The following is an 8,627-nucleotide window of genomic DNA, read 5'->3' as shown; positions in this document are numbered from 1 at the left end:
TCGGGAGGCTGAGGCAGGAGAATCGCTTGAACCCGGGAGGTGGAAGTTGCAGTGAGCCGAGATCGCGCCATTGGTTAGTAAACTCCGGGCTGAGAATTCATATCCTGAGCTCCCTTCAGGGATCCCCATTTGCCCTGAAAACCAAGGCTGGTGCCTCACTGAGATCTGAAACATGCTGCAGGACCGGGGGCCCTGTAGTTTCATCAACCCCAGACAGTGGGGAACGAAAAAGCATTGTGGTCTTTTATTTGTCCGTCATGTTCAAGGTTCCTCCTTATGTTAAAAAATTTAAAAGAAAGAAAGAAAGAAAAAAAAGGCAAAAAGGAATCTTCTGGAATGGAGAATTTATTTAATGTTTTAGAATGTATTCACTTTGGGGCACTACCTTTTACTAGAGCAAAGAATCCCGTACTTACAGGGAACCAATGGATTGGTTACACCGTGTTACCAAGTCCTCAGGAGGGCAAACTGAAAAGCTGCAACCACTGCCCAGCCGGTGGTCGATTGCTTTTGGGGGTCTAGTGCGTCTGAGTAGTCATCTGTAATTTCAACATGTGGCAGAAAGTTTCTCCGCACCTCCGTCGCCCCAGCTCCACTCACCACTTAGTGTATGTGTTAAAGCAATAAAGCAATGAGTCTGCTTAAAGGGGGTTCTAAAGGGAAAGATAAACACGGGCTTTATTAAGTATACAGCAGGGCAATGTGACGGGCGACCACGAAAGGAACTCAGGGAGCCTCTCAGCAGCCCGGCCTCCTTTCGCAACAAAACTGGAGTCAATCTGATCATTTCAGGGGCGCTGGGTGGAAGGGTGGCTTTTCCAGCCAAGGCAGGATGTGCTGGCTTTTTCTCTGGAGGTGTCCAAGAGCGCAGACAGAGTGTCTAATGGTGACTTCGGATTCTGGCGACTCGGGCTCTACCTGGGTGACAGCGCGAGCGTTCTCTCCTGCTCGGTGTCCTTCGGGAATCAACCAGCGCACGCACTTGGAACCTCTGAACCCAGAGGACATTCTGTAGCTCTCCATGCCCCACAGCCATTTGGGGAAGGGCCCACCTTACCCCGCCACCCCCGTGGCACAGCAGCTCCCCATCCTCTCGCCCCACACTTGCTAGGTAGTTTGGAGTGTAGAAACGACCCCAGCAGCAGCGGCCCCTTAGGTGCACACCGAAGGTGAACGCTGGACCGCTCGGGGAAAGGTTTTGCTCCCGACTTCATCCTGATGCTGGTGCAATGGGAAAAAGAGAGAGCGCGGGCGAGCAGCGCCAGGGCGCGCAGAAGAGGGTAGGCGAGAAAGTGCCCAGCGAGGGCAGGCGCGGGCCGAGGGCGGGGCGGGCGCGGGAGGGCGCGAGGGGGGCGTGGCGCGGCCGCCGCTCGCCTGGTCGGGCCAGGGGGTAGGGCGTGGCGGGAGCGGCGCCTCCCGCCTGGGAGAGCGGCGCGGCGCGGCTGGCGCGCGGCAACCCCGCGGCAGCAGAGCGCCAAGCCGGGAGCGCGGGGAGCGCGGGCCGGCGGCGGCGAGGGAGGACTGGGGCGCAGACGGCCGGCGTGCGGCGCGGTTACCATGGGCGTGCAGTGAGCGGCCGCTCAGGACGACTTCCTCGGCTGCGCGGCGCTCGCGCGGAGCTCCCTGGCTGGCGGTGCGTCCCCTCGGTCACCATGAAAGGTAGGGCGGCGGCAGCCCCGCGGGGTTCCGGGCAGGGGGAACGGGCTTTGGGGCGCGCGGGAGGCGGTGGAGGTGCCTCCGGCGCGAACTTTCCCTTGGGCTGCTGGCCGGGGGAGTCGGGGCTGCCAGGGTGTCGCGTTCGTGCGCGGACATTGGGGGCGCACCCGGCTCCCGGGTCAGGCACGGCTGGAGACCTCGAGCTTGGGATTTTGAAGCGCCAAGTATTCCCTTCCCCATCGCGTCTTTGCAAGTAGTTTGAAGCCCTTAGCCCAAGTCGTTGTTTACGGATACCAGTTTCCAACTTTTTAATTGAAAAAACATGCCGAGGAGAGTGGAGGCATCGCTATCCCTCCCGGTCGGTTTTCCACTTCGCAGCGCTCCCCACGCTCGCCCCGTCCTCTCTCCTCCCGCCTCTTGCCGTTTCCCGGCCCAAGCAGTCCCCGCGCTGGCGGCCGGGTGTTTTCTCCGGGACTGGGGATGTTCGCCGTGTGCCCTCGCCACATCTGGCAATGATTAGGTGCCCGAGGAGTTCAGCTGGCTCGGGAAGTGCATTTGGCATCTTTCTTCATCAGATTCACCTACTGGAAAATAATTGCTCTCGGTTCCGCGTCCCTTCCACGTGCCCGCCTGTGGGGTGGTTGTGCCCACGTGTGTTCAGGGGTGACACACATCAGCCGGTTCGTCGCCCCCTGCGTGGTGTCCTCTGCAGGCCGGTTTCTGGAAGTGTCGGATGTTATCGTACTTTAAAAAGAAGCGCAACAAGAAGGACTTTGCTGGGCGGACTTCTGTTTAGTGGAGATTTGTCAGCGGAATCCTGATTTATGTATGAGATAAATAACTGCAGCGGAGGCATCAAAGAGTCGTTCAGGAATGGGCCCGCGTTGTGTTTACACAAGGCTTCGTGTGAGAGTTCCTGGTTCTGTGCTAGGATAACACAGCCCTGTGCCGGGCTGGGTGCGAAATGCCATCTGACCGCGGTGACCGAGCTTCCAGCCGCCAGAGACCTGGCGATGCAATCGCTTTGACTTGCCAGGGTTGCTGTCCGAGGGAGGCGCCCGGGAAGCCCCAAGGCGCTTGGAAAGTAACTTTTGGCTCTGGAAAGTTTTTTTTCTGAAGGGCAGCTCGCGCTGAATTATCAGGAGTGATGATACCCTACCAATTCACTCCTTTTCCAAAGGTGTGAGGTCTACACGTTGGGAGACCTCGGGAAGGGAGGTGACTGACAGCCAGGTGAAAAGTGGTCTGTCCCAGGCAAAAAGAAACAAAAGACACAATACAACTTTCTGCCTAGAGAATTTCAAAATGCAGTGGCATGTTTTCCTTCTGTCTCCATCTCAGTTTCTCTTCTCTCATTTACATTCTAGGAAATACACACATTCCTTAGCTAGCTCTAATTGAGGAGACTCCCTAGAGGAAAGAATTTCACATGGCTGAAAGTTATCTGGGGCTCAGTGATCATTTTAGCCAGAAGTCAGTCTTCTCTTTGCTGGTCATTAAGGCTACTGGTTTTTAAAGCCTGGGAAGATAAGCCACCTACTCACTCCATTAGCTTCCACGTGGGTTCTTAAACCCTGAAACTTTTGTTATGCTTTTTACTGAGTGAAGGACCGCTATGGCACTTGAGATACTTTTCCACTTTATATCTGCACTGGAAAACATACCCAAAAGTCCTAAACACATTTTTGGGGAGATTTATGCTGCATTCTGGACCTACCCGCTGTGGTCTAGCACTGCCCAAAAGCCCCATACACTTTCTGCCCCAGTCGGGGAGGTTGATGGAGGGACGGATTGGTGAATCCCTGGGTAGACTAATCATTTTGAAGGCCTCTTTTAAAAATGAAAACATTCCGGCCGGGCGCGGTGGCTCACACCTGTAATCCCAGCACTTTGGGAGGCCAAGGTGGGCAGGTCACCTGAGGTCAGGAGTTTGAGAACAGCCTGGTCAACATTGTGAAATCCTGCCTCTACTAAAAATACAAAAAATTAGCTGGGCATGGTGGCGGGCGCCTGTAATCCCAGCTACTTGAGAGGCTGAGGCAGGAGAATAGCTTGAACTCAGGAGATGGAGGTTGCAGTGAGCCGAGATCGAGCCATTGCACTCCAGCCTGGGTGACAAGAGCGAGACTCCGTCTCAAAAAACAAAAAAAAAGAAAAAATATTTCATGAGAGGTTTGCGTGCCCATTAAATTATTACCACGTGATCTGTATTTATTATGTTTGTCTGAGTGGTGAGGTGGGAACAGGAGGGGCAGTAATAATTTTTTAGTACCTACTAAGTGCCAGCCACTGTACTATATACACTACAAACATATTGCGATTAATCCTCTCAACAGCCCTGAGAGTAGATATTTCAGTCCTAACAGTATAGGTATGAAAACTGAGTCTAGAAGAAATAGGAACTGGCAACTAGGAGGATAGGGTAGGCATCTAAAGACAAGCTTTGTCAGTTACCCCGTGTGACTTGGAAGGCCCTAAGACACCAGATAGATAACCTCTGGTGAAGATGACTAGAAAAAAAAGTGAATCTGAGACAACTAACTGGCCAAGTAACCTGCAATTGGTGCTGTATCCAGGAAGAGGTGGAGCCAACCAGTTGGACCTGAGGCTTTGGAAGCCTAGACAAAAAGGAAAGCTGCTTTTACCAAGTGGAATTGTTTTGATCATTTGCCATAGGGAACCAACTAAAGGTTTTCCCCAGGTTCCTGATTACATCAAATAGTTATTAACTCACCATGCTTCAGAAAGCCAACATGATAGAAAACAATGACAAGCCTTGTAAATTCTTAGAATAAACGTGTTAATCTAAAACATTCTTGGCCAGGTGAAGTGGCTCATGCCTGTAATCCCAGCACTTTGGGAGGCTGAGGCGGGCGGATCACCATATAGTGAAACCAGCCTGGCCGACATATAGTGAAACCCCATCTCTACTAAAAAATACAAAAATTAGCTGGGCATGGTGGTGCATACTGTAGTCCCAGCTACTTGAGAAGCTGAGGCAGGAGAATCGCTGGAACCCGAGAGGTGGAGGTTGCAGGGAGCCAAGATCGCACCACTGCACTTCAGCTCAGGTGACAGAAGCAAGAATCTGTCTCTCAAACACACACACACACACACACACACACACACACACACACGCAGAGACACACAGACACACACACAACACATTCTTTAGCCAAATTGAAAATCAGTGGACACAATAGAAGTTACAGAAGTTCATTTGCAAAAGTAAATATTCCTGTGCAAGTCAGATGCCTTTTTAGGGTACCAACGTGACTTTTCTAATTCTGATGTTTAAACCCGTATATGGCCGTTGTAATGACCGGGCTCTTGGAATGTAATCCTGCGTCTGCCGTCAGTCACAGCGCCACCTATCTGTTGCATTCAGCAAACATCCATTTCCTCCATCCCGGGAGTCACAAGTACCAAAATAATGACATCATTATATATTACCCAGAAGAAAATTACTTTCCCCGTTGCTGCAGTACTTGAAGTCTTCCAAACTGATTAAAACATGAAGTTTGTTTTAATTTATTTCCAATTTCATTTTCAGTTAGCAGTACTACACCATAAATCTCATGGCTTTTTGGATACATATTCACATTCTTGATGAAGGAATCGGACTCCTCTAGAGTTAGGTGTGTCGTTACTAAATCACATTCTTGGTTCTTAAAGTTGGGGATATTGGTTAGTTTCAGTGCAGCAGCACTTGTTGCCTAAGAGACAGCCAAAAACAGCCACCACCACCCGGAACCACAGAGGTCCAAGCCAGTGCTATAATTTAACACAGAGAGGAGGCCGGTGCCATGAAAACACAGTGTTCAGCTGCTTATTTTTTTTTTACTTTTGTGCGTAAATATTTCTGAAATACTGTTTGGCAATAATATATTTCAAATGCGCTAGTGAGCAGTATACGTCTCCCAGAGTTTTTTGGGACTCACAGTCTTTTTGCTTTTCCAGTGTCTCTCTAAGATTTCTTGTTCTTAACTGGGATAAGCAAACAAGCCTATAAAGGCAATTGCATTTAACATTGAAAGAGTCATATTTTCTAAAGGAAAATGGAAACAAAATGAGGCCTTTCTCCCTTCACTGATTGGTAATAGGGGCTGCCCTTCTCTGGGAGGCAAATTTACCATCTAATTATACTTTTGACTTTTCATTAGTTTGGGAATGCTTGACGTTCTTAATCTGAGGTTTAATTATTGCTAAGTATAGATCTTCTCTGTGGTCTCCTATGCAATTTCCCAAGGTTGTTCCAGTGGCTGCAACCCTTTGCTATGTGGCTCATCCACTGAAAATGCGGTGAATGGAAAAAACTAGCCGATGATGGCTTTCAGGCTGTGTCATAATAGAGCATCTCGTTTTCCTACTAGATGCTTATTCTCACTATAATATTATTTCAAAACAACCCTCGCAACCATTGCCAAATATACTTAAATGGACCTTGAAGTATTAGCTTTCAAATGGGAAAATGGACATTTAAATTTTGTGATAGAAAATATGTTTCACCCTGGGTGAAACCAGCATGTGAGTGATCTCTCAGGGAGGCCAGCCTAACACAGACTTCCCTTTAATAATAGCTGACATTTATTGAGCACCTGCCATGCCAGGCATTATCATTTCCTCCATTTGATGGTAGGAAAACTTGGGTTCCGAGAGGTTGTGTTACTTGTCTAAGGGTACCCAGCTAATTGGTGGGGGGTGATCAGTATTCAAGCTCAGACTGTCTGATTCCAGAATCACACGTATAATCTCTAGCCCAGTCTCCCTCCTAGCTATACCCTAATAATGCATTCAAGTCCTACATCTTTGTGAAGTCCTACTGTGTGCTGTCACACTCCACTAGATACTGGGTGAGCAAGGTAGACAAGGCTCTATCATCTGGACTCGTAACTGTAATGACCTAGCGTCAGAGGTCTGAAGGATTGATGTGTTCTTCAGTCAGCCACTGGAGGAGATGCTCTAAACTGGAGCTCTTGCAAAGATAAAGCAGATTCCAGGATTGCTGCCCTGTGTAGCTTATCTTCTGGGAGGTTTTGCTTACCGCTGATTGAATGAGTGTGGGTGTCCTACTGTAGCCACCAACTCTGAAAACGGCCCCTGCACTCGTCTTGCTAACAGGTTTGCATTGAGAAAATGAAATATTGTCAGAAGTGCCATTTTCATGAACAGACTGTAACCACCGGTGAGTGGTCAGTAAAAATAATAATAATACTAAGTATTTTAAACCAGGAACAGGAAAGTATAGACATTTTTCATAGAAAGTTCATTCTTTACTGCTGACAACAGAGTTTCTAACCACACCAACCATCTAAACCTTAAGGGAAGTAACTTCTCAGTCAAGCAGTGATTTGATTTCTTTTTCAGTGCATGACGTTTGAAGAACCAAAACCAGTATCGTACCTCGAAAAGGTCCTGCTGATTGCTTAAGGGCATTTTGTAATTATACAGCAGTGAAAGCCAATATAAACCTAAATTAGTAATCCCAAGTTAAGATTCCAAAGAGATTCTAGGAGCTCTCTTAACTTCTGAATTTATCAGGAATATTCTATCGATATTCTTAAAAATAGAAAAGAAATGCATTTTTCAGCATGGGAGATTTAAAATGAAATACGTGTATTGGACCTGGATATATTAAACATGACTCCTTTATGCTTCCTGAATGACGTGATATTACACCTCAGTATCATGTGAGGTATTATTCACTAGCCTGTGATGTTGGATGTTTTCCATTTGGCGTGAAAAACTCACTTGTCTCTGGCTCTGTGGACGAAGCCACATTTCTTTTGCCCCAGTTACTTTCTTATGACATAGAAATGTTAGGAAACTAGCTGATGTTTATAAAACAATTTATTATGCAAAGGCAAAACAGTCCCACTTTAAAGTAGATAATACATGCTTTAAAATATAACCATCTCATAAGATACAATTATGTTTAGTGATCCCAGGTGTTGGACCCAATCATTTCTGTGTGCTGGCGAGGAGTGTGGGCTCAGAAACCAGAGAGCCTGGTGACCTCAGGCAAGTCACTTAACCCCCACTTAGTCCCCAGTTTATCAATGTAATGAGGGACAACAATGGCATCTACCTGCTAGAGTTGTTTTAAGGATTAAATAGTTGTTCAGAATGGTGGCTAGTATGTAATAAGAACTCAATTTGTTTTAGTAATTGTGATATTGTGTTATAACCTGCTGCTTCCTCCCAGCAATAAGTTAATTGCCAATTGTGAGCCATCTATGTTAATTTAATCAGTGATGTAATTTAGACCATGAAGGCAAATGTTCAGTTCTGAAATGAAAGTAATTTTCAAATTGCAAATGTGTTAAAACAGACCTCAGGGATAGAAGGAGTGAGTTGTGCTCCACATGGGGAAGTATTAGTATTGGTTGCATTCCAGCTGCCATCACTGCTATCGTCATAACAAATGCAGGGACTATTCTCAAAGTGAAGTTTGTAATTGTAATAATGAAACAGTTTTTCTATTTGTTATAGTAGTGGTATAAAATTGATAAATATATGTAAGTATGTTTAGATTACCTAGGAGCACTATTTCTTTTTTAGTACTATTGCTCATGTGCCTACTGATGACATGATATTTTTAAAGATCTGTGTTTCAAATCCAGTGTCCAGTTTTATCCAGTAAGGATATGACATCAAGGAATCACAACATTAAACAAATTTGTCTCTAAATAAGTATTCGGACAGATGTATGTATATGTATGTTTTTAAACTATATGATGTCATGTCTATTTCATCAGTAGTATTAATTTTCCATTAAGCTGTCATGTTTTTGTTTTATTATTTATAATTGGGCCACCAAGTTCTAACTAGCTTTCATTTATTCTTTAAACAAATATTTAGTATGAACTTCCTGTGTGCAAGGCCCTCTAGAAATGGCAAATAAAATGAATAAAATATAACTTCTGTGCTCATGGAGCTTGCAGTCTGGTAGGCAAGACAAGACTTATGTG

At 46.5% G+C, this 8,627-nt stretch overlaps 1 protein-coding gene across 1 annotated transcript in view; it reads left to right on the top strand.

The window, feature by feature from the left end:
* The first annotated feature begins 1,451 nt into the window (after positions 1-1,451).
* COLEC12 (collectin subfamily member 12) overlaps positions 1,452-8,627 on the top strand; it is a 192,649-nt gene continuing 185,473 nt past the window's right edge. The window contains 1 exon segment of the mRNA XM_017873539.1: positions 1,452-1,659. Within this exon segment, the coding sequence (XP_017729028.1) occupies positions 1,653-1,659 (7 nt within the window). The 5' untranslated portion in view covers positions 1,452-1,652.

The sequence above is a fragment of the Rhinopithecus bieti genome, unplaced genomic scaffold (assembly GCF_001698545.2).
Source record: "Rhinopithecus bieti isolate Rb0 unplaced genomic scaffold, ASM169854v2 scaffold_6946, whole genome shotgun sequence".
NCBI lineage: Eukaryota > Metazoa > Chordata > Mammalia > Primates > Cercopithecidae > Rhinopithecus > Rhinopithecus bieti.
The sequence above is the reverse complement of the archived record's forward strand: the minus strand, read 5'-3'. Positions and strand labels throughout refer to the sequence as shown.